At 41.3% G+C, this 27,905-nt stretch overlaps 1 protein-coding gene across 1 annotated transcript; it reads right to left on the reverse strand.

The window, feature by feature from the left end:
* Positions 1–1,341: 1,341 nt before the first annotated feature.
* Positions 1,342–27,735, reverse strand: LOC135461650 (L-asparaginase-like). Its single transcript, XM_064738839.1, is given in 16 exon segments — positions 1,342–1,480; positions 2,899–3,146; positions 3,458–3,553; positions 8,069–8,182; positions 8,910–9,023; positions 10,109–10,294; positions 12,582–12,640; positions 12,643–12,690; positions 13,217–13,318; positions 13,321–13,342; positions 14,443–14,538; positions 15,790–15,915; positions 17,873–17,948; positions 20,313–20,445; positions 25,142–25,282; positions 27,288–27,735. Coding segments are annotated over 16 exon segments (2,148 nt in total).
* Positions 27,736–27,905: the final 170 nt, after the last annotated feature.

Here is a 27,905-nt window from a genome sequence, read left to right on the forward strand (position 1 = left end):
GATACCTTCAACATATAAATTATAATATATTTATTTGCTTACTTATAATAAGCATAAACACATATCTATGATGTTGTTATTGTTTTGTTATTTATCAACATATGTTGAGAAAGAAATATTAAATTGAAAATGTGAACTGAAGTGTTCCATTATTTCAACATTCGTCACCCAATGTTAAGAATTTGATACAGAATACAACACGACCGCAAAGCATTTACACAAGTAAACCAAATAAATTTCAGTATCAAACTACTGTTAACCTAATTTTGTGTTTGAATTATTTATTTTTCGTAGGTAATTCAAACTTCAATTACGTTTAAACAGTTGAGCTCCCCACTTTTGTTGTCGTTTTGCTGATGCCAGAGGTTTCCAGCTCCTTTAGCTCTGTCAGACAGAGTTTGGGAAAACTTTTGATCTGCCCGAACTCTCCCTTCCAGCAACGAGCGACCTCCCCGGCTCACTATCAGTGTGGTCGCTCTTGGACACCGTGCCTTTCTCACCGAAGCCTACCCTGATAACAGCGTCTTAGCTGAAATATGAAAGCAACACTGCAGATGTGTTATTTTATAGTGCTTTATTTTATAGTCGGAATTGTTTTCGAGAAACAAACGTATTCTTTTTACTATTCTATCCTAGTCGTGAAGCACGTCCGTAATATTTAGCATGGCTTTTTCACACCCCCTGTAAAACACATTATGGTTTCGTCGAGAATTAGGTCACGCCCCTGTAGAACGTTCGGTTGGACGAGTGAGTGAGTGAGTGCTTGGGGTTTAACGTCGTACTTAACAATTTTTCAGTCATATGACGACGAAGGAATCATTAGGGTGCATGTACGTGTAATGTGCCTCCTTGTTGCAGGAAGGATTTCCACCGCTTTTTTATTTAGTGCTGCTTCACTGAGACGACTTACCGAAGGCAAGTAAATTGCCCCGCCCGAGCCATTATACTGATAAGGGTCGTTGCACTATCCCCTTCACGCTGAACGCCAAGCGAGGAAGTTACAACTTCCTCTTTTAAAGTCTTAGGTGTGACTCGATCAAGGATTGATCCTGGATCTACCGGTCCCGAAGCGGACGCTCTACCAACTGTGCTATCCGGGCCGGTCGGTTGGACGAAAACAACGTGTCAGGGAAAGTGGGGGCGTTTTTGCTCTTAATCTATACCGCAATGGCGTTTTTGTTGTAATTACGAAAACATTTTGCTTCTACCAAGGTAATAGAATAGAAATAATGTTGGCGTCAGGGTGGTCTAACGGTAGTTTTACATAAAATCGATGTGGAAGAGTTTACAAATTTTAGGTCGAAGGCGACATATATCAGTCCATAGACCTTACTTAATATCTTAATTATAGTGCACGCCTATAGTGCGTGAGGAACTTACTACATTAAGGGGTGTGTGCAGGTCAAAATCTGACACGTTAATATCCGCCCCCGCTTCACACCAGGCCTCTAATAATGGCATGTCCTCCATCGACGCAGCGCTGGCAACAAAAGAATGAATGAATTAATGTTTTTTTATTTTATTATACACGCGAGGTTAACCTTTGCATAAAACTGAGCAGAGCTCTGTTTGCGCACATGTTGTTTGCGCTTGTATGAAAATAGGCAAAGCTCGGTCCATATACACATGAGGTTTACCCTTGTATGAAACTGGGCATAGCTCGATTCGTTCACGCGAAGCCTACGTTTGTATGAAACTCGGCATAACTTGGTTTGCACACGTGATGTTTACGCTTGTATGAAACTGGACAGAGCTCAGTCTGTACACGAGGATTACACTGGTATGAAAATGGGCATAGATCAGTCCATACACGCGAGGTTTACCTTGTGTAAAACTGGACATAGATCAGTCCACAGACGTGAGGTTTACCCTTGAGTAAAACTGGGCATAGATCAGTCCATACACGTGAGGTTTACCCTTGTGTAAAACTGGGCATAGATCAGTCCATACACGTGAGGTTTACCCTTGTGTAAAACTGGGCATAGATCAGTCCATACACGTGAGGTTTACCCTTGTGTAAAACTGGGCATAGATCAGTCCATACACGTGAGGTTTACCCTTGAGTAAAACTGGGCATAGATCAGTCCATACACGTGAGGTTTACCCTTGTGTAAAACTGGATATAGATCAGTCCATACACGCGAGGTTTACCCTTGTGTAAAACTGGGCATAGATCAGTCCATAGACGTGAGGATTACGCTTGTATAAAACCGGACAGAGCTCGGTCCGTCCACGTGAGGTATACGCTTGTATAAAACCGGAGAGAGCTCGGTCTGTCCACGTGAGGTATACGCTTGTATAAAACCCGACAGAGCTTGGTCCATACACGTGAGCTTTACGCTTGTATAAAATAAGACAGAGCTCGGTCCGTACAAGTGAGCTTTACGCTTGTATTAAACTGGACAGAGCTCGACCCATACACGTGAACTTTACGCCTGTATAAAAACGGACAGAGCTTGGTCCATACACATGAGGTTTCCGCTTGTATAAACAGGACAGATCTCAGTCCGTACACACGTGCGGTTTACACTGGTATGAAACTGGGCATAGTTCAGTCCATACACGTGAGGTTTACCCTTGCATGAAACTGGGCAGAGCTCAGCCCATACACGTGAGGTTTGCCGTTGTATGAACTGGACATAGCTCGGTCCGTATACATGTGATTTACTCTTGTATAAAACAGGACCGAGCTTGGTTCTTGCACGTGAGCTTTACGCTTGTATAAAACCGGACAGAGCTTGGTCCATGCACCTGTATGAAACTGGATACACGGAGGATTCGAACCCAACTTTTTTTGTCTCTTTTTTTTGTATGTTTTTTTTTTATTTTTTTTTTCATCGATTTTTTTCTGTAATAATACATATACGTCTTGTCGCTGGTTGAAAATATAGGACATACCAACAAAGTTCCATGGCTAGTTTAGTGAGCGGAATTGATACTTTCGCTCCAGCCTTTACCAACAAACGTATCACTTCCAAAAGCTTCCCACGGATGGCGTCTATCAGGGGTGTTTTCCCCTCGCCGTCCTTCGCGTGGACAGACGCTCCGTTCTTAAGGAAGTACTGGACAATGTTCAAATGGCCCTCAGAGGCGGTGACGTGAAGACCTGTTCGTTTGTTATAGTCTGGAACAGATATATCAATTCCCTGAAAATGTAGAAAAACAAAGATACCTTACATTTATATAATATGAAGGAATAAAACAACTCATAAATTAACTGGTGGAACTCCAGTGTGTCATATTCAGTTAGTTTACAAAACATGTTTGCATGTTTATCAACTTTTTACACTCACAGTCATGCACACTGGACTATTTGTGCTTTAATATCCAATATATCCACGATATTACCAAATTTTAACATGTTAGTGAATGGAAAATTATAGTTGTGGACTGTGGCCTCCTCACTGAGCAGTGGCCAGCCACACTGGACACGCATGGTATAGGGGAGGCAACTCACGCTATTCAGGAACTTTTCCAGCGCCTTTAGGTCACCACTGTGAGCAGCAGCACACATCAGTGTTGGGAAAATAGCATCCCGAACCTGGACGATTTCCTGCCGAATTAAAACGTTGTTTTTGAACTTATACCGACCACGAGACACCACTTTTCTAGACAAGTCAGATGATGTGAAGTTGTCCTTCGCAACATGAATATAGGACTCGTACAGGGGAACGTCGAGGAAGTGAGGCGGCCACATGCCCATCCCAAATCCACATCAGTTGGCCGCAGTTTATTCAGGTTATCAAATATACTGGACAAGTTTTGTATCATATATAATTTTAGGCTATATATATATATATATATATATATATATATATATATATATATATATATATATATATATATATATTCATTCGCGGTCATCAATCAAATTATGCGTTAAGAAGGGAATTACAAAATCATGAAAATAAGACTTTCCGTGAAAAGTTTTGTATCCTTTTTGTTTTAAAATTCAAAATTTGATAAATCTGTCTTTAGCCGCTGTGGCCGAGGTGGTTAGCGTGCCAGTTTGGCCAGTTCAAGTCGAGCTCCTGAGGTAGGTTTTAAGCAACCTGCGAATGGTCATGGGTTCCCAGACTTCCACTGGTAGTATAGCATCCCAAACCCCACTACTATTATGCTATTATTTTATTACTGGGACTGGTGGGGAAAATAGAATCATCTCTACGGCGTTGCCGTTATATGCACACATGCTCATCTGCAGCCACTTTTACATCATTTGTGTAAGACCTGAACCTAAGTAACGTAAGTGGCCAGGTCTGCCAGCAACCTGTGGATGGTTGGCAGAGAAGGGAGACAATTCATCGATGTTATAAACGTTACATTTGATGTGTTCTTATAAATTCACGCCGAACAATGTTAACCTGTGACTGATCGGGGCAAAACAACATTTCTCGCCCCTATCCGTGCACAAGACATCTGCATTTACTTCTACATGTCCGTGTGTTACCTAAACCACAATATATTAGCTATTCTAACAAACTTAAAACCATCCTCACGAAAGTGAAGCAATTGTCATAAGCGACCTCTCCGTGGAAATATGGTTACTATTTTATTTGAAATGAACCTGCCTTTTTTCTCCTTTACACCAGAATACTGTCAGTTGAAAGTATGCATTCAAAGGCGTTCCTGTTGGTAACCCCGACATGTATAGGTATGGCTGTCAACTTACACGTACCAAACACATTTTCTTTGTGGCATTCACGGTTTATGAAAAACACTCCACGAGACTGATGTTGTTTTCTGGTTGCCAAGAAAATGACTTTTGCGTGGTCCGTATCTCATACCAACATTACCACACTTAAAACATGTGGCCAAAGCATGTCTCACCAAAGTGAGGCGGTGAAATTTGTGGCCCAAGTAGCCACACTGGAGGGCAACATTCCGAATAAAGCGCTTTCCTTTCAGATTTCTAGCATGAGTTAAGGTGTTACATAGTTCGGCGTGAATGTAAACACACGAGACATAAGATATACGAACTGGGTGAATTACCGCCCTTCTTTACTTGTGTGCCTTTCGATCATAGCGTTTAAAAAGGCTTCCATATTTTCATAACCTGACTAATTACACTGAGGATATGAGTCAGTGAATTTGTGTTTCCTCTCAAAGTACATAATGGTGTCAGAAATCTGAGAAGAAAGCGCTTTATTCGGAAAGTGGCCAACCAGTGTGGCCACCCGGGCCACAAATGTCACCGACTCACTTTGATTTATTTGATTATTTGATTGGTGTTTTACGCCGCTCTCAAGAATATTTCACTTATACGACGTCGGCCAGCATTATGGGATTATTATGGGAGGAAACTGGGCAGGGCCCGGAGGAAACCCACGACCATCTGCAGGTTGCTGAGAGACCTTCCCACTTACGGCCGAAGAAGAAGCCAGCATGAGCCGGACTTAAACTCCAGGCATGCTTTCGGCACATGAAGTGCGGTAATGTTGGTATGAGATATACCGACATCAGTCTCGTGAAATGTTTACCATAAACTGTGAATGCCACGAAGAAAATTTGTTGCAAGATTTTTATTATGATGCATGTAAGTTGAATGGATACTTTCCACTGACAATTTTCTGATGAGTGAAAGAAAAAAAAAAACGTTCAGTTCAAATAAGATAGTTACTATATTTCCCCAAGGAAGGTCGCAAATGACATTCACTTCACTTTGTTGAAGGTGGTTTCAAGTAAGATAAGAGAAGATAACGCATTATGGTTGAGGTTATACACAGTTGTGTTATACACAAGTGATGAATTGCGCTGATGTTTGATACTTATGAGTATTATAGTATCTACATGTAGGTAATATAGTGTGACCTTATTGATTGTTCGGTGTTAATATTTAAGTTCGCTTTGAACACAATATTTCAGACATATTATGACAGCATATCCAGGTACAGGCAACTCAGAATGCTGGCGTACATACAATGATGTCTGCATGAAACATTATGTCGAAGACACCTGCAGACATGACATCCCACCTGATCAGAATTTACCAACACCAAACCTCCTACAGCCGATAACCATTCTAATTCTGAGTCATAAAACGTGAAGCCAAATGTAACATTTTGCAATGTCTTTGAATGGTGACCAGCGTCGAGCTCAACGCTGTATTACCTCCCGAGGACGAGGAGAACAATTATGTACCACCATGGCGGTAAAATATTTCAAGATACATATATCTTCCCTGTTATCCGGAACCATGCATCCATTTGATTTTATTTATTTATTTGATTTGTGTTTTACGTTGTACTCAAGATTATTTCACTTATACGACGGCGGCCAGCATTATGGTGGGAGGAAACCGGGCAGCGCCCCGGAGGAACCCAGGACCATCCGCAGGTTGCTGGAGACCTTCCCGCGTGCACCCGGAGAGGAAGCCAGCATGATCCGGACTTGAACTCACAGCGACCGCATTGGTGAGAGGCTTCTGGGTCATCACGCTGCGCTAGCGCGCTAACCAATTGAGCCATGGGGGACCCTGCAACCATTAGAGGCACAGTCATTATTTATATATAAATATTGCTTCATCCCTAGGAAAGTTACATGGTGATAAAATAAATTCCTGAAAGAAATACTCACGACGGCTATAGAATGAAATGTGGCGTTTGGTTAAGATTTATGCAAATCACGGTATTTGCTCTTTTTGTAGAAATGGGCACCCCTGCTGAGATAATTCTTTGTGTCCAAACGAGTCTATATATACAAAATATGGTGCTTTATTTTAACTCAATCACAATCTCGACCAGCAGCCACCGGACTACAACGTTAGTTGTTTAATTTGTAATAACACAGGCATATTTCAGTGGAAATATTCGAATATACACGTTGGCCTTCAAATGTCTCATGTAGGCCTATAGCTATAATATACAATGGGTAATCTGCCTCACGTTATTGTTATGTGGCACGGTTTTAACTCGGGATGCTGGAAAATGAGGAAAAAGTGCTTACAGAGCGAAGGAAAGTATAAATGTGTCCTTAACTTTAGTGCATATCTCTTGAGAGTTGAGTTGAGTTCACACAAGATAAATTTATGCGTGTTCGGCATTTGTATCACTGTGAGGAGTTTAATAGATCACCACTATCACCGAGGGTCAAGAGTAGTTTACCTAAAACATTATAGGAGTGTTTCGGTGTGGATATGCGACAGTTTATTTCCGTGCCTTTGTTCTTTAGTCAGGCCCTTTTTTCGAGACGTAGTACTTATCTATCTAATAAACATGGAAAGGAAAAAAAAATAATCCTGTTTCTTTATTGCCTCTGGTAGTGTTGAACAGACATGTACGTGCACGTATGCAGGTCTACACACTAAGACTAGCACAGCAATTCTGAGCCGCCAAAGCATATTTCATCAACAAATATTTATCTTTCATCTACAGTTAATGATGTTAGTTCTGAACTTTTAAAATATTCTTACTTATACCCATTTCTGGTCAGTCGGCTGACAAAGATCTTTATGGTAGACTCCGCTGGTGAGTTGGCGATATGTGGCCAATTTTTATGTGGCTTTAGGATGGGCATGTAGCCGCCTCTCGTCCTCGGGGTTCTTCTGTCCCATAGGACTTGATAGGAATGAATACCTGTCTACATGGTAATCAGCAAATTTATGTCTAGGTCGTGAAATTACAATGTGTGCCCATTGTCGGTTTTGAACCCGCGCAACTTGCTGTCTTGTGGTTATAGGAGTTGTGCACTGGCTTAAGGACAAAACGCAGTGGAAAGGTGTACTTTTTGTCCGTATCTAAATATTCAGAATATAGTGCTAAATCGCATAGATTTCAGCTTACTAAGAGAAATTAAGGCGCCAAGAAAACGAAATACATAATGTTCACCACAATACACTCAAGAAAATTTGTATTGGGAATAGTTAACACTATGTATCTTGAATCTAAAACATTAAAGCTTATGACGAAGTTAGCAAGACTATTACTCGATCTGTGAACTCCTGAGTTTCGAGGGCTCGCCTGTGATGTGCCTAAACTCACGAGTTTCCAGTACTCCCTGCGATGTGCTTGAACTCCTGAGTTTCCAGAACTCATTAGTGGTGTGTACCTCTCGAGTTTTCAGGACTCACCTGTGATGTGCTTAAACTCATGGATTTGGCCAAACTTCGAAGCAGATGAATATCTTTGAGGGACACTTCAGAGCGAATCACTTTCATCTCCCCTCGTAGACTTTTCTTCATTTTCTAAGGAATAGTAAACGGACTGAGAACTGATTGATCATTTTACAAGAGGATCACTGTCCCATTACTTCTAGCTAATGGTTATCACCAAAATAATATATACACTTCAAGACGGAATATACACAGTGTGTTCGTTTACAAGAAGTCATCTTGTCTGTCACGATGAAACAACGATGAAACAACGTTTGTTTCGAAAGTGGAAGCTAGTCTTGGGTTTTAAACATTTTGAACAATTGGAGATCAAAGAGAGTTGTGCTTTTTTTGACCCACCTAGTATATTTATTTATTTGATTTGATTGGTGTTTTACAACGCACTCAAGAATATTTCACTTATACGGCGGCGGCCACATTATGGCAGTGGAAGGAAACCGGGCAGAGCCCAAGGGAAACCCACGACCATCCGCACGTTGCTGGCAGACCTTCCACGTACGGCTGGAGAGAAAGCCAGCATGAGCTGGACTTAAACTCACAGTGATCGCATTGATGGGAGGCTCCTGGGACATTGCGCCGTGCTGGCGTGCTCGGTCACGGACCCACCCACCCCTCCCCATCAATATATACAATAATGTCTATGGTACTCTGCTGTAGTTTTAAGAATTCAATCCATCGCTTTTATACTCCGTCAGGGGAGAGACTTGACTCGGGCACAACTTTTTGTTCTTACAAGCACACTGATGGTGAAAAATTAAGTCAACAACATAAATTGCAGAGACTGATAGTTCCTACAGACCTCTCGTTTCCTTTGCATGTCCCACTTGGATTTCCCTAAGACATAACTGAGCTTTGTCAGAGCTGCTTCTGCGGTCATGTCACTTCCTGGTATGACACCAGCATCGAGTAACGCCTGGAAACCATGTGTAGAAAACAAAATTTTAATCCAATGTAACAAATCGAAAGAAGAGCCCTCCGGATTAGCCTGACTATCGGTCCATTGCTTCAACATAATTCTAAACTTAGTATTATACGTCCTGAAAAAATGCAGAACTTTGAACACTATAATGCATGTACACGGTAAAATGATATTTATCCCCTGTGACTATCTGGCAGAATTCATACGGATCACATCATGACTGTCCCTGCCCCAAATGTACTGTGTACAGTGGGTTACGAAACAAGAACGCGCTAAACCCTGCAAACTCCTCACAGACCACCGTGTATACGCCGGTTGCAAACTTCTTGCAGTGATGCATATTTCCTACCCGTCACATTAGGAAAGCACATAGTGGAAGACAAGTTTTTGCCACTTCGTACTTTTGCCTCACTCTTACATACTTTTGTTTCACCCGTTGGTACTTTCGACTTCTCCTATATGTCAATCATACAAAAGGGCGAGTTTCCACCAAATCTCGCACTTTTTACCTTTGCCGTCAACTTTTTGCTAAACAGCCAAAAGGCAAACCGGAAGATGAAATGTCAAAAGGGCGAGCTTTCACCAAGGTACTTTTGCCTTCGGCTTTTAACTCGTAGATCAACTTGTGGTTCGTTAGCGAAAGGCAAAATGTAAGAGGTTTAATACAATGTCGTCTTTCCGACCTGTAATCTTTCGGTCAGTCATGCTTACTGTGAGTTAAAATCGAAAAACAAAAGGGTAAAAATGGAAATTTTCGCACTTGTTCGCACTTTCTTGTTCACGTCCGTTCGTTTGTTTTATATTCAGGAAAAGTACAAAGTACAAAAGGGCGAAACAACAGCACAAACGGACAAGGTGGAAATACACAAGGGCGAGGTGGTTGAACGTCGTATTTTCGCTCCGTGCTTTCGTCCTTTCGCTTAGAGTTTTTGTACCTTTGTTTCCACATTTTGTACGTATCCCTCTCACTTTCGACTTGTTCAATACTTAGGTAATGCTTACTGTATGTTTACAGTTTCTTTCCTTTTAAGCCGATAACCAAATTAGCTGTATGGCAAAACGGATTGGCAAAGCCTTACCTTTCCCGTGGCATATGTAGTCTCGACACCACCACGGTGACACTGGCTTATATTGAGTATGAGAATCCCCCGGGCTGTGGCCTCTTTGAAGAGCGTTATAAGATCCTCTCTGGCGTGGGGAGCATTTTCCGCCCCACACGTCTGCAGTACCACGCCCTGTATAGGAGGTTCCAAGAAAACGAGCACCTGTCAATTATACGGAATTGAAAGCAGATCAGAAAATATGACATCGGTATTGGCTTTTGTGTTGGCAATACGTTGTATGCATGCCTCCACGTGTAAATTTCTGCTGTTGAATCATTCACATGAACAGTTACAAAAAAAACCTTGACTGAAGTAAATTGATAGGTGACCACACTTCACTGGTTACCTGTGACCATTTGTTAACTTTCACACTATCGTCACTGCTCCGTTTTCATTCTCAGTGCTGTATTTTTTATTTTTTTATTTTAACCTGTCAACTAGAAATCGGTTGATGGAATAAGAGGTCCCCAGAGGTCTTCATGGCTCCTATGAATTACACTCGTGTGATTATTTATATAAACTGTAAGGACAAAGCAGCAATTTGAATAATTTTAGACCAATGAAGTCTAACAAATTGCACTATCATCACTGTAACTCGGCTAAAGCAATGGCGCTGGGGGGGGGGGGGGGGGGGGGGGTATAAGCTACTGCTGTTAAAACATTCACATACAGTTAGAATAAGCCCTTAACTGAGGCAAACTGACAAGAGTCTATGTGTCGAAACAGACATTCGTATAACAGCCGTCAGCCAAGATGGACGTTCCAGCTCAATAATCGCACATCCAATTACCAAAATGACGTTTAACACAATTTAAATTGCGCACGAAAATAGGACGATATCATGCAAAGAGAAGCAGTCAGAAGTTTTCAAAGAGGTTGGAAAGACATAAGGAATGTTCCAGGCGAATGAGGGGAATCAGTATTCTACTCGTGTACCATGCTAGAATATAAGTGGCAATAATAAAATATGTATCTCAGTTTCGCTTTGTTTGCAACTGTTCATATATCCAACATGGCGATCTAATTCAACACGATGAATATACCGCCGTATAGGGGCCGTGTTTCAACGGTTATGTGTGACTATAAGCCATTTAGCACATTGTCTTTGAGGCTCTGGTTTTCGTCTATGCTGTGTTTTTTTTTTATTTGAATCGATGGTCTGTCGGTATATAGATAAAGTCAAAGTTTGAGTTGATCACTTCATCCATGTTAGATGTGAGAAAACATTATTTTTGAGTGACGGATTTCTCATTTCCACAGATCTGGTCACACCGGTACATACAGCAGGCAGATTTTTCAGTTTCACACATCTGGTTACACCAATACATACAGCAGACAGATTTCACCTTTCCACACCGCTGGCCACTCCGATACATACAGCAGACAGATTTCTCATTTCCACACACATGGTCACACCGATGCATACAGCAGACATATTTGTCAGTTCCACACATCTGATCACACGGATACATACAGCAGACAGTTTTCTGAGTTTCACACTTCTGGTTACACCGATACATACAACGGACAGATTTGTCAGTATATATATAAGCGTCAAGTCCGATATTCATATACCATTCGTAGATAATCGCAAGATCCATTTCCAAAACAACGTTTAACACTAACTCCCAAAGACAAAGGTATGTAAGGAATTATACAAATAAGACATAAAGCCAGTAACACACAAGAGAGAAGCGGTCATCAGTTTTCAATGATGCCGGGCAGACAATGAATATTCCAGGCATGAATTCCATATCAAAGTTCAAATTCGTAGTCCGTGAATGAGTTCCATGTCAAATAACAATTAAACAAGTATCTCAGTCACGCTTTAATTGCAACTGTTCATAAAGGCATCATGCTGTTGTAAGGAGCATGGCTACCTTTACGGCCCCTAGACCCAGGTTAAGCGGTATTAGATACAGTTTGAAAATGACGAGCGTTACAGACCCTAACCGATCAGATCGTGATTCAAAAGTAACGGACGATTACGTCTTTCCCGTTAATATGTACAGATCTCATGCTACAAGAGGCGCCATTTATGATGTTACACATGACATACAAGATAGACGGTTACACTGGGCAACCAGCGCCATCTATGTTGTTAATACCATGAACGTGATAGACATGTACATGGGGATAACAGCGCCGTCTAGGTGGTTGATTATAATGCAGATCGCCAGACATTCTGAACGCTCTGTCCATACCTGCGAACGAGAGTGTTATACTGATTGTAAAATTTGAGAAACTTCCACACATCTGGTCACACGAATACATACAGACAGTTTTCTCAGTTTCACACTTCTGGTTACACCGATACATACAACGGACAGGTTTGTCAGTTCCACACATCTGGTCACACCGAAAGAGCTCCGCATATCTGGTAACAATGATACAACAAACAGATTTTCCAGTTTCCTAGAAACTGTACGCATACACCATATACGAATACATACCATCCGGAAATACTTGGGAAAAGCCGAAATACCCCTACATTTTGGCACATTTTTGAATTGAGAACTTCTTTACACCCCCATTCCTGAACACTGTAGACCAGTCCACTGAGTAAGGATAAATCACGGAATTTAGAAATGCATGATTGATTGACTGATTGATTGGCGTTTAACGCCGTAATCGAGAATTTTTCTCTTATAAGACGGCGGCCATTGTCATGAGTGTACGAAGATAACGAAGAAGGCCAGGAGTAAACTACGGGCTCGCCACAAAATTATGTGTGACCATTTGCCAACTTTCACACTGTCGTCGTTGCTCTGGTTTTTCTCTCTATGTTGTGCGTCTTAATGATATCGTCTTATTCTATTTGCTTGTGTGGAATTAATTCTAGACGCCCTCAAGGCTGCCAATTATATATGCCGTATTCCCTAATTTTTTTTTTTTACTTAAAATTTGACATATTTCAAATGAAGCATTTTCTTTGATTCTGATTGATTTATCCATCTTATACCGCTGCTTTGTGTCGAGATTAATTAAATTCTTATTTTAAAAAAAACTTCTAAAGTACCATTTCACGGGGTTTATGTGCATTTTGATTATACCGGACTTTAGGTGAACAACAATACTACTTACCATTGACAAATATATGTAAGTTGACCAGCGGGGGAGAGTTAGGAGAGTCATAAGCGCGGAAGCTGGAAGTGTCGTTCTTAGTAGTACGGCTCTCACGGTAAATTTATCACTGAAGCAGAGCATCACCTGTAGAAATAGCAGATCGAAGAAGAAATTTCTGGTTGTAAGTGATGATTTATGTTCACTTCAATGATTCATTGGTTTCAATACCTGTACTGGCATGATTGGAGTGTGAATTTCTGGATTGCTCTGCTTTCATTATTCATGCAGATTTGATAGAAATAAAACGTCGATTAGCTTGTGCCTCCGTTTTTACAGTCTTACGTTCATGGAAATGGTCTTTTCAAGAATAACATGGAGAGTTAATAACATGGGCAGTCAATCGCATTGACAATTAATAACATGGACAGTTAATAACATGGACAGTTAATAACATGGACAATTAATAGCATGGACAATTAATAACACGGACAATTAATAACACGGACAGTTAATAACACAGACAGTTAATAACATGGACAGTTAACAATATAGACAATTAACAACATGGACAGTGAATAGCATGGACAGTTAATACCATGGACAATCAATAGCATGGACAGTTAACAATATGGACAATTGATAACATGGGCAGTGAACAACATGAGCAATTAATAACATGGACAATTAATAACATGGGCAATTAATACAATGGACAATTAATACCATGGACAGTTAATAGCATGGACAATTAATAACACGGACAGTTAGAATAAATCCCTAACTGAGGTAAGCTTACAAGAGGCCCTATTTCACCAGTTACCTGTAACCATTTGCTATCACACTGTCGCCACTGACCTAGTTTTTCTCTCTATGTTGTACGTCTTAATTATATTGCTAATAGTCTATGGTCTAGTACCATAAAACTTCGGTTTTCTCACGTACAAAACTTACGACCATCTTATTAGTGGAAAATTATTAGCTATGGCGTTAAGCAAGAATCGAAAGGCTAGTTGGGCTCGCCTGATTCGTCAGCAACTTCGAGTTAGAAAGTGAGTCACATATGTGACAAAGAGCTGTGGTTTATTTAGAAAAATCTGGTGTCCTCCACCCATAAACTCATCTGTGGTCGCATAACCAAATAATTATTGGGTATACTATGTTATACACGTAAAATGCCAGTAATACATATAATGCCAGCAATACATATAAAAATATTTGTTTCTTCATCAAGCATGAATCGTAGCAAGGGATTTTATCTCTGGTAGGTCGTAGAGACCGGCAATCATCAACGCTGAGAGAAAATTATCTCGACCATCACTCCTCATTTTAAATATTGGAATCTGCAAAGACACCAAATCTTTCAAAAACATATACGCCTTCTGAAGGTGATAAAAAATCCACGACCTTCTGGTATACCCTGATGATAATAGATGTCGAAGAAGACAGCATTATCCGCCTTGTTGGCCTCCTGATCAAATTGTGTCCATAGAGCAAAAATATATTTAAGTCCTGGAACACAAGCTGTTTAATTCATACATAGCCTACTTTTCATATCGACATTTTGTTCAGCATGGAAATGATTTGGACTGAAAGCCAAACTTTGAGTTCTAATCAAAGCTTCGTGCTGGGTTTGGTGGCAAATTAGGTCAGGAAACCAAGCAGCATTTCCTTTTTTTTTTGACAGAGTGAGTGTCCTGTACTGATCCTAGAAATGTGATATAGGTAATATGGCGTACAGGGAAACAGGCTTTTCAAAAAAGGTCTTTCGAGTGCACAATAAAAAACCGCTCACGCTTGGTCAGGCCAAGGGAATCACATTGGCAATGGAGAAGACGCCACTTTTATGTACAAACCTTACGTAGCAGTGGTATTGGTTTCGGGTACTGGAGAAAACTTATCGTAATGTTTATTTATTTATTTATTTATTTATTCATTTATTCATTTATTTATTTCATCGATGTTTAACACCGTACTCATCAATATTTCGCTTATGCGAAGGCGGCCAGCATTATGATGGGAGGAAACCGGGCAGAAACCAAGGCCGGAAAGGAAGCCAGTATGAGTTGGACATGAACTCACAGCGACAGGGCTGGTAAGAAGCTCCTGAGTCACTGCGCCCCGCTGGCGCGCTAACCACCTGGGCCACAGACCATCATTAATTTTCCATAAGCGACAATGTTAACGTTTAGCACTGTAGCTCAGTCCCAAGCATTCCGTGGCCAATAAGCTTTGGTGCATACCTGGCCCAGCCTGTGAGAAAGAATCAGTAAAAATCCTGACATAAGTTGACAGTCAAAATCTGGACCTTCCTATGCCGCAATTTGGAAGGGGTGCCCAGCAAAGCCAAGGGGACGTAACTCGCCGCCTCATCACCACCTGTCTCCTTAAGTACACCGAAAATGGCAGGCTGGCAGCGAAAAAAGACTTTACACCCTGAAATACACAGAATTACATTTGTCCTCCCGAAAAACGGAAGTTGTAATGGGGTGTTGTTTTCACCTCGGCCACGGATCGCAATGTAGTCGTCTCGTTGGAATGTTAGGGTTAATATACATACGCCTAATTAGGGTTGTGATATGCGTATGTCGCACCTGTGATCCTGTTAGAATGACGGGCTTGCCCAGGTTCTCACAGATAAAGGAGAGAGCCGATGCTGTGTAAATCATTGTGTCTGTACCGTCAAGGACGACAAAGCCGTCGTACTTGTCATAACATTCCTACAACAACAACAACAAATTGAAGAACAGTTACATAGGCCTACTATGCTTATAAATCATTCAGTATGCAATGAAATCATTTATTACGGCACTAACCCATCAGTCCTAGAAAACAAAGAAAAAATTCCCCTGTATACATGTATATCTGACTTATATGAATATATCATTTAGGCCTATGTCTATACACATTTGGTTCTACGTATTTATGTGACTACCGTTACACATACATACATGTCCTCATCTGACGTAGCCTACACGTATACCTCCCCCATCAAGATGTAGACTTCACATGCGTGTTTATCTGACGTACACATATACCTCCCACATCAAGATGTAGACTTCACATACGTGTTTATCTGACGTACACGCATACCTCTCCCACCAAGCTGCAGACCTCACTAGCGTGTTTATGTGACGTACACGTATACCTCTTTCAGCTAGCTGTAGACCTCACTCGCGTGTCTATCAGTTAGGTGTAGACCTCACTCGCGTGTTTATCTGGCGCACATGTACACCCAACCCATCAAGCTGTAGACCTCACTTGCGTGTTTATCTGACGTACATGTATACCTCTCTCACTTAACTGTAGATCTCACTTGTGTGTTTATCTGACGTACACGTATACCTCACTGTCAACTGTAGACCTCACTCGCGCGTTTATCTGGCGTACACGTATACCTCTCTCACTTAGCTGTAGGTCTCACTTGCGTGTTTGTCTGACGTACACGTATACCTCTCACTTAACTGTAGACCTCACTTGTGTGTTTATCTGGCGTACACGTATACCTCTCTCACTTAGCTGTAGGTCTCACTTGCGTGTTTGTCTGACGTACACGTATACCTCTCACTTAACTGTAGACCTCACTTGTGTGTTTATCTGACGTACACGTATACCTCTCTCACTTAGCTGTAGATCTCACTCGCGTGTTTATCTGACGTACACGTATTCCTCTCTCAGCTTATCTGACGAGAAACCCACGACCAAGGGTGTGTGGAGGTCTGTTCTGTGTTTGGGCGCATAGTTTCGAACGTGCACTTAGATTACCTAGGATTATAAGACTGATGGCGAAGTGGGAGATTTGTTTCCTAAAGCAAGTATTGACATAGATAGCAAACTATAGTTTATAGCAAATATCTCTGTGTAGAGTAGGTTATAGCGGTAGTATTGTGCACAGAGTGAAGCATGAACAGAGCGCTTTTTGTTCTGTCCACAGCCCGGAGCAGCTCTTGGGCGGCCCCTTCTAGCCCTCTAACAGCCTTTACGTAATAACGCAGCCGTGATTTATCTGTTGACCGAACCAGCTCAGAGGAAAAAAAATAAAGCAATCGAGCTGAGAACTAATCAAAATAGCCACAATGTCATTATAATCGCTGTGGGAAGGGGCCTACCAGTTTCGGCTTGGAGTAATATAAAGTTTGGTCAAGCTATACAACAAGCTATAGGTAATATCAAGGAAGTCAAGAAGTATGGTACCAAAGACATCTTAATGAAATGCTCAGGTCCTGCACAAGTTAAAAAACTTTAGGTTTAAATACACTTATGGGAAGGGATACACAATACAGCCATCGACCATTTCTGTTCGAGAAGTTATACATACGGTGTGGAAGAGTTGACACAGGATGATGTTTTGGGAGCGCTGAAGAAGGGTAAGTGTGTTACAGTTGAAAGAATGTGTAAGGGAAAAGACAAAATTAAAACGCCATACATGTTGCTGTATTTCGACCTGAAGGAATTACCCACTGAAGTCACTTTAGGTCACGTCAGGCCTACGTCCATATTTCGACCCCATGCAGGGGTAAGCGGAGATGTCTGAGGTGTTCAGGCGACCATGATTTTGAGGATTGCAACAACTTAGAGAGACCAGTGTGTCAACCGCGATTCTCCCGGTCACTCGTCGGCATACCTCGGATGTACTAATAGGAAGCAAATGGACAGAGCCCACTACATCCGGGTTACCCAAAAGATCTCGTTCTCTGAAGCCCTGAGGAATGTAAGATATGACACAAGATAGACAGCCGTACCTTTGTGGGTCCTGAAGAGAGAACGTTGATAGAAGGTGATATTTCACCATCTTCTCCAGTATAACCAACCGTAATCCAGGCCATAACACAGTTTAAACGTGTCAAACCTGTCATGAAGTCCGCTTCAACCCAAACTGAATCCACCTCCTCTAGACAAACCGAAGATCTATCTTTTAATATGGCTACTCGTATCATTGCCATATTTGCTGAAATTATGCTGAAAGTCTTTGACCTGAACGACAACAAGACCTTCGTCTTTGAAATACTCCGTACCACCCAGGCCCGTTTGGGGCCCGAACTAGTAATTTTTTCTCCTTCAACTTGTGTATTGAACAGTTTAGCGGAAAACGCCGATTCATAAAGTATTCTCTCACTAGCTTGTATTTATATCTTGCCCTGCTTTATTTTACAACAATGGCTTTTCATCTGCTTCATCATAACATAAGAGGCATTGGCACGCACGGACAAGAATTTAAGTTCTACACTTTTAATATGAATCCTTCTCCACATGCCATATGTTTACAAGAAACATTCTTAAAGCCACACCTCAGTTTTACGCACCCCAGGTATTTTTTAAAGGAGAAGGAAATTATTTAAAAATTACACTATATGCTGAAAAGAGCACATTTTTTCTCTCTGGTGGTGCCTGCTGCATAATTTTGCGATTTTTCCTCGCCATACACGTAAAGCCTGAAAACGGCAAAGCTGGCATAAATCGCTGAGTCCATCGCGTCCTCCATGTTTAACACGCTGTAATGTGTTGCCTCTCAGCCAATGAGAGTCGTTAAAACTGCCGACTTGTTCGTGTAAACGCGGAACCTATGTCCAACATTCCGATTTCCCGATCGTCAAGCGGAAAACGAACTGTACTGTTTGCTAATTTCTGGGAAGAAGAGTTTTACCGGAAATGTACGAACTACCCTTCGGCGGTTTCCGTCGGCAATTCTCCTCCTAACATACAAGACTTCAGGACTAGTTCTTAGGGAAAATGGAGTCGCCCACAGCGGATTTTGGCGCTGACTTTATTTACAATTTATCAACTTGAAGTACATATTAGAATTTTTTATGGCATGCACTCGCAAGGAAATGCATACTCTTTTCAATCGTATTTGACTGATATTTAAATTCTCTTCTCCTTTAAGGAGAATTGACAAGTATGCAAGGGACGATGGGGGGGGGGACTTGCCATGTTCCTTAAACGTGGGATTTCATCTTCTGAAATTAAAATCCCCCAGCTTAAAAACAATGAGGCCCAAAGCTTTAATATAGCAAGGCCTTCTGGCCCTGCTGTCAGCATTGTTAACATATATAACCCCTCCAAACGTGTCAAGCGGAACGATCGAAACATTATTATGTCTGTCGTTATCCATTCATTTATTTTGTGCGGGGATTTTAATGCCTACAGTCCGATCTAGGGGTAATGCTACCACCAACCGTAATGGGAAGTTACCACTAACTGTAATGGGAAGACTGTCTCTGAGTTTATCGATGATTACAACATTTGTGTACTTAATGATGGGACGGGCACTTGCACTCAGGCAGTGTGTCTCACTTTGACATTAAGTTATGGTCATCCGACACAAGTTTGTCCTTCGATTGGTCAGTCGATACTACTTCAGCATGTGGCGGTGACCTCCTCCCTATTTTAGCCTAGTGTAATTTCCCCCTTGTGTTAACGAATTCGGTCACACTCAAAGCTAGAGTGTCAAATTTGCTAACTGGCCACTTTACCAGAAATATGTACTAACTGGTTCTCGGATATTTTCACTGATAATGATGTAAGCATATTTTGTGATAATATTTTCAGTGTTATTAATGCTGCAGCCGCCAAAGCTATCCCCAAGTCAGTGTGGATTTACAATAAAATGCCCGTACGTAGTTGGAATGACGATTGCTCCAGGGCAATTGAAGAACGTATATATCTCTCAACGTTCTCGAGAGATATATAGGAGGATAGCACCTCTAACACCTACGGGAGATGAAGAAGGATAGCAACTCCTATATTTACGGGAGGCAGAGAGGGGAGGATACTACCTCTTACATTTCGGGGGAAACGGAGAATACGACCTCTTACACTTCGGTGGATAAGGAGAGGTGGATACCATCTCTTACACTTTGAGGGAAAGAGAGAGGAGGATACCAGCTCTTACATTTAGGATACCACCTCTTACAGTTAGGGGCAAAAGGAGAGGAGGATACCAACTCTTACACTAAGGGGAGAAAGGAGAGGAGGATACCAACTCTTACACTTCGGGGGGGGGGGATAAGGAGAGGAGGATACCAACTCTTACACTTTGGGGGGGATAAGGAGAGGAGGATACCACCTCTTACACTTCGGGGGATAAGGAGAGGAGGATACCACCTCCGATACTTACGGGAGGTACAGAGAGGAGGATAATTCCTCCATATTGTCTAGGGTTATGCCATGCCTTAGAGCGTACTCTCGGTCGTGAAACAAGGGACTTTCAATGAGCTCGTTGTATAGATAATTCGCTTCCGGTTCATATCCTGTGTGAAACGAGAAAATTACAGTCACTATTTTAACTGGGTTTTTAAGACATCAACATAACCTGCTGAAGGCCATGAGCTTTCCCCAAGCTCTACCCGGTTCCCTCCTATCATAACGCTGACTTCCGTCGTATAAATGAAATATTCTTGAGCACAGCGTAGAGCACCAATTAAATAAATAAATATACAGGTAGATAGACTGATTGATTAGTGTTAGTGGCCGTATTTGATTCATTTCATGATACGAAAGTGGGCAGCTTCACTGGTTATGGAAACCAGGGCCCGGTTGTTCAAAACTGTTTCAGGGCTTAATACCAGATATAAGTCTTCAGTTTTTCACTTAGTTTAAAAATAATTGCGCATCAGTATATTAAATATGACCTAAATCTGCTGCTCTTATAATCTGATTTTGGACAACTACACTGGCTGTTGAATTTGGCTAAAGTCGTAAATACAAAATTTGACTTAATACCCGTATTAGCTAATACACTTTTCAATAACTACGCCCAGAGTATACGGAAATAAGGCCTTAAACAACAATGAAATAAATGACAAACAATATTATACTGGTCCTCCGTAAGGCCGAGTTCTTAAGACAACATTAACCATGTATGGGTAGTTAAAACACGCGGTCCGTAACTAAGCTGCTGGAATACCCATTTGTACCCACGAAAAATACGTTATGATATGGTCTACGTTTGGGCTTGACCAAAATGGAAATTATATAACGTATGCCATGACTCTTTATCAAAACCAAGTAAAACGTTACGGTGACTGTGACAGCAGATTACAGGTTGGCATGCCATAGCACATAGGAAAGTACGGAGACAACACATCATAAAGTTTCCTGATCCAGTACTGTATTATGACAGATATACAGTAAGAGTACATGCATATATGTGCAATCAGCCCACTCCGGGTTTCCTGTTCGACTGACTTCTTGATGTCACCGCGCAACTCTCTTACTATTGTAGGTGTGAATACGCGGAAACATATAGTTCCATATTTAATATATGGATCAAGATGGATCAAGGTTATCACAGTGGCTGTATCAAGGAAGGCAGTTCCTTGATAAAAAGTTGATCCTTTTTAAGGACGGCCTATACAGCTTGATCACCCGTGTGTACTAGATACGTTTTGAAATCTGCACCTCATTTCCTTTATATGAACAAATTTAAACTGTAGTTTTACGCCCACTCATTGCCCGTGAAGACCTTGGATTTTGCTATTGTGTAATCTCATTGGATCAGTCTCCTACGGTCCCATGCAGTTACTCCGGTTTTCCACCCCATTAAACTATACGTTATAGCATCTGTTCTTTTCTTTAAAGAAATGAACTCACTTGTAAGTCTGTAAAAATGGTTAATCGTGGCCCTTATTCGCACTACTATTACTTGTTTTATTTATTTATTTGATTGATGTTTTACGCCCTACTCAAGAATGTTTCATTTATACGGTGGCGGCCAGCATTATGGTGGGTTTTTATTTATTTAATGGGTGATTTAGGATGTACTCAAGATTGTTTCACTTATATGATCGATGGATTGATAGTTTTTAGGGTGGAGAAACAATAGCTTATGCTGTTGGCCTACAACTCAATCAGAAGCTTGTATTGATCACTAAGACATACAGAGCACGGATTCAGTCCTCATCTTGGATCCCTTGCTCTCCCTTGTTGTTTAGACACTGGAGACAAGAAGTGGTCAGCAACACTCGTGTGACCGTTTGCTTAATCTCACGTTTGTTGAAGATCACTTGTCTACCACCAGTAAGGTGGGCATACCTGTGAGTAACACGTGGTAAAGTTGGAATTCGTAAGTACCGAATATCGGTGATTTTACCCCTGACACTCCGGTTATTACCACCCATTAAGCTGACCCCAATCCTAAATCAACAATTTTTCACTATATGGCGTTAAACATCCCAGTAAATAAAATCACGAAAATATATCACGAGCATTGTAAACAAAGCATTCACCCTCCTTTTATACTCTAAGTAAGCGACTTCAAAAGCGTTTCAGCCGCCGTCGTATAAGTGAAATATTCTTGAGTACGGCGTAAAACACCAATCAAACAAATAAATAAATCAAAAGCGTTTCGTGTGTCTTTTTTTTCTCTTCCACCAATCAGATTCCATGTTTGATTTCATTCTTTGTCATCCACAAGCACATACCACGCTCATTCAAAACTTCACGCTTATGACATTTCTGAGTCTAAAATGGCAAATTTTTCCATCACTTTGAGAATTCATCTTGTTTTCCGGTTACTTCAGATATATATATTTCTAGTCTTTAGTCGTTCGCTGTATTTTTGATCAGATGCTTTAGATTCATTTTGGTTTTGTTTTGTCTTTTATCACACATGTACTTTTTAGCTAGAATCATCAGTAAATTTAAGATGTCTTTTTTCCTGTCTCGCCCCATCCCATAATTATAATTTTAGGCGTAATTTTTATATTAACCTTGCATATTTGTGACAACCACTTTTCATTCTCGCTCCAAAGCTTTTGTGATTCGGGACATTCAATGAATTTGTGCTCTATTGTATCTTTGTCCAGTCTGCAGTAATCACATATGTCGTCCGTTCTCTGCCCTGTTTTATGGAGATAAGATTTTGTTGGTGTTATCCCGGGTAGAATTTTATATTGAAAATCTCTCAGCCTCGTATATTGAGTCCACTCATATATAGATATGAAAACATTTTTCCTATTTTCTCCCTGCAGACCTAAGGACTTATCCATTTTTCGAGAATTTTTAGCTTGGATTGTGAATCGTTACTTAGTAGGTCATAGAAAATCTTTGTACCTCGTTTCTGCTTCGCCAATAATCTGAGAACATTGGGGAAAGAAGGACAGTAGGTGTCTTTTTTTATTGTTTATGAGTTTAATCCATTTGGTTGGAACACTTTTAAGTAGCCGATTATAATCCAGGAATGTACCATTTACTTTGAATTTTTGCTTAAACTCGGTAAATGTCAACAAATGTCCGTCCGGTTTTGCCAGGTGTTCATCAAGTATATTTCTGATGCATTTATTATCCATTTTTTGTGTAAACCCTTCCCAGAAAGGGTTGCCTATTCTTATTGTTATTTGCGGAATATATTTGCCACCTGAAGTGGACAGTCTTTCCAAGTCATTTTGACAAAAACTTACACTTGCCATTTTCGTTTCGCGAGAAGTAGTTTTCTCATCCAAGACATTTTTATTGATTGTATAAATGGCATCAAATTTACCATACGAATTCCACCTTCATCGTAAATTCTGTTTAAGATCAATCTTTGTATCTTATTGGGACCGTCGTTCCATATGAATTCATAAAGCAGCACATTTATTTCTTTCAGAGTATTGTCAGGTGGGGATGGGAGGGAAAGAAACAAGTGAATTAATTTTGACAAAGCTAGGGATTTTATAACTGTTAATTTTCCTTGTAATGATAGGTTCCTGATCCTCCATTTTTGAAGGTCATTTTTCAAGTTTTCTATTCTGGCAAGATAATTTATTTTCCATATGTTGTAAAAATCGACCGTAGAAAAATTTTTGCCCGGTATGTTTAGTTTTTCGACAAATCTAATTTAACCAAGTGCCACAATTTTACATCTGAGCCCGAGAGAGTTCCTATCCACGCATCCTTGGTTTTTCTATGTTCATTTTTAATCCCGAGTATTCATAATACTCCTAAGCAACTCCTAATGAACTTAAGCAAGTTAGAACGTGACTTTTCAGATCCAAAAATAGCTGAGTATCATCAGCATATTGGCTTATTTTATGTTCTGTGTCGTTTATGGATAGTCCCTTTACGTTATGATTGCTTCGTATCATTGAACCCAATATCTCGGCACATAAGAGAAAAAGATATGGAGAAATGGGATCGCCTTGTCTACAGCCCCTGCTGATATTAAACACAGGAGACACAGTGCCATTTTGAAGAATGCGGGCAGAGATATCTGTATGAAACAATTTAATCCATGATCTCATATCATTTCCAAAACTGAACGTCATAAGCACTTCTTCCATGAATTTACATGAGATAAAATAGTAGAAGTCCCAAGATTCCTTTAACTTTGGTTTCGAACATGATGTCGTAAATTAGACGTCTAATGGGGCGCCAGTTTTTCAAGTTGTCTCTTGGTTTATTTGGGTTAAGTTAGCATGTTATAATTCCTTGCTTCTGAGATATTGACATTTCGCCTTTTGCAAAACCTTCACTGCCCGATCTTAGAACAAATTGTCCAACGCCTTTCCAGAACATTTTATAAAATTCAACCGGAAAACCACGCATTCCTTTGTCGTTTATCATATTTCTCAAGGCTGTCGTTATTTCTTTGAAGGTCAGTAAGCCTTCTAATTTGGCTGCCTCCCTTTTCGAGAGTCTGTCTAGTTTTATATCTTTCAAACATCCCCTAAGGTCATTTCTCTCCTAACCTGTTTTCTCATACAGATTTGAGTAATAATTTTTTGTGCCGCTAAAATTTCCGTCGTTTGATATATTTCTTTTTCATCACCGAGTGTTAATTTTGAAATAAGTTTGTTTGTATAATTTCTCTTTTCCAGTGCCAAAAAATATTTTGTCGGTTTTTCTTCCCGTTTAATTTTGTTTGCCTTTGATCTGATCAATATACCTTCCATCTCTTTTTCTCTAAGGTTATTAGTATTTCGTGTAGTTAACAAGAAAGACAGAAAAACATAAAACAATACTAACCATTTTCCCCCGCCTTCATTCCTATGGTACCACTTGTATATAACACCAAGACGCTTCGCTCCGCCACCTCAGATTTGACCTTGATCAAGTCTCTTACGTCCTCTTTGATCAGTGTCAGTGGCCGCGGAATGTTTTCAAAACCTTTTCCCGATAGGATGGATCAAATGACAGACCCATTCCTTCTCCAGGAATCAAAGTGTTACGTCTACGGTTAATTAAAGCGGACGACATCGTTTTAGGCTCTATGAAATCTGTATCCTGTATTTATGTCTACTTTACACCTTGGCCTTGAGTGAGTGAGTGAGTGCTTGGGGTTTAACGTCGTACTCAACAATTTTTCAGTCATATGACGACGAAGGTGATTAGGGTGCATTAGGGTGCATGTACGTGTAATGTGCCTCCTTGTTGCAGGACGGATTTCCATCGCTCTTTTATTTAGTGCTGCTTCACTGAGACGACTTACCGAAAGCAAGTAAGCCGCCCCGCCCGAGCCATTACACTGATACGGGTCAACCAGTCGTTGCACTATCCCCTTCATGCTGAACGCCAAGCGAGGAAGTTACAACTTCCTCTTTTAAAGTCTTAGGTGGGACTCGATCAAGGATTGATCCTGGATCTACCGGTCCAGAAGCGGACGCTCTACCAACTGTGCTATCCGGGCCGGCCCTTGGACTTGAGGTAAATCTGAAAAGAACCTGGTACCTCCTGCGATTCAGTGATCATCAACCTTCTCCCTGAAATTTTGTATGACGACTGATATTTTATACTTCTGAATGGAACCCTCAAGGCAATGCAGATATATACAAGCTGCACCAATCACAGGGAGCCAATCAGAACGTTCCACCACTTTAAGAACTCACAGTTGTCGCTCTGAATCATTTGATAAATGACTTTGTTCATGTAATGGACAGGACTCTTCGCACTGTTACCCATATTGCACTGTGGGGCTTAACAGGGGTGTATACAACCCGGTCGGTTTAAGGTGATTTTGCCTACCACATTAATGGCGTCTTCATCATCCTGCATGGATTAAGCAGGATGTGGTGGAGGCTCTGAGTATGCAGGTAACAGTCATCTGTGTGCTTGGAAATGGATGAATAACACATAAATGGACACGTGTCCAAATAATCTTTATCCTCTCAGGAAATATGACGGAAATAACTCATTCAGGCCAGAATTCCGTATCACAGCTGCCCGACAAACATTCTGTAACACAGCTGCCCGACAAACATACCCTAACACAGCTCTCCCACAATCATTTTGTAACACAGCTCTCCCACAATCATTCTGTAACGTAGCTCTCCCACAATCATTCTGTAACACAGCTGCCTGACAAACATTCCCTAACACGGCTGTAACACAAACATTCCCCAATACAGCTCTCCCACACACATTCTGTAGCACAGCTCTCCCCCAAACATTCCCTAACACAGCTCTCCTACAAACATTCCGTAACACAGCTCTCTCCCTAAACATTCCCCAATACAAGTCTCCCACAAACATTTCCTAACACAGATCTCCCCCAAACATTCCGTAACACAGCTCTCCCCCAAACATTCCCTAACACAGCTTCCCCACAAATATTCTGTAATACAGCTCTCCTACAAACATTCCGTAACACAGCTCTCTCCCCAAACATTCCCCAATACAGGTCTCCCACAAACGTTTCCTAACACAGCTCTCCCCCAAACATTCCGTATCAGAGCGCCCCGCCCTCCAAACATTCTGTAACACAGCTTTCCCACAAATATTCCCCAATACAGCTTTCCCGCAAACATTCCGTAACAAAGCTCTCACACAAACATTCTGTAGCACAGCTCTCCCACAAACATTCCCCAATACATTCCCCAATACAGCTCTCCCACAAACATTCCCCAATACATTCCCCAATACAGCTCTCCCACAAACATTCCCCAATACATTCCCCAATACAGCTCTCCCACAAACATTCCCCAATACAGCTCTCCCACAAACATTACCCAAAAGAGCTCTCTCATAAACATTCTGTAACACAACTCTCCCACAAACACTCCATGACACAGCTCTCCCAACTACATTCTGTAACATTCTCTCGAGAGAAAAGAATTTAAAGAATTTAATTCAATCGTTGCTGCTGGAGGGTCTGTCTGGGCAGCTGAAAATATGCCTGAGGGGTCTGGAGAACTGGGATCTGAGAAGCTGGGGATATATCTGAGCTGAGATATGCCTAGGGAGCTGGGAATATGTCGCGAGCTCAGAATATGCTTGGGGGAGCTGGGAATATGTCTGGGGAGCTGGACATATATCCCGGGAACTGGGCCCCGGGAGCTGCATGGGGACATTTCTGGGGAGCTGGGGATATATCTGGGGAGCTGGGGAGCTGTCTGGGGATCTGGGAATTTGTCTGGGGAGCTGGGGATCTGTCTGGAATCCGGGGATCTGTCTGAGAAGCTGGGGATCTGCCCGGGAAACTGAGCTTGTCGTTGGAGATGGGGATCTGCCCGGGGAACTGAGCTTGTCGTTGGAGCTGGGTATCTGTCTGGGGAACTGGGTATTTGTCTGATGAGCTGGAGATATATCCGATTGCTTAGATGGTTGGGTATCGATTTTCTCATTTTCAGAACCCGGCAGGAGTGTGGAAAAGTGCAAGCAATGGGTACGATTGGTAACACCAGTACAACCAGTCCAACGACGGCATCGTAAAAGGGCGGAGACGAGTGAAAACACCGTTTTATTTGTAGCAAAAGTATTTAAAGATTGTTGCTTTAGTGGATCTCTAATTCAA

This window comes from Liolophura sinensis, chromosome 1 (assembly GCF_032854445.1).
Source record: "Liolophura sinensis isolate JHLJ2023 chromosome 1, CUHK_Ljap_v2, whole genome shotgun sequence".
NCBI lineage: Eukaryota > Metazoa > Mollusca > Polyplacophora > Chitonida > Chitonidae > Liolophura > Liolophura sinensis.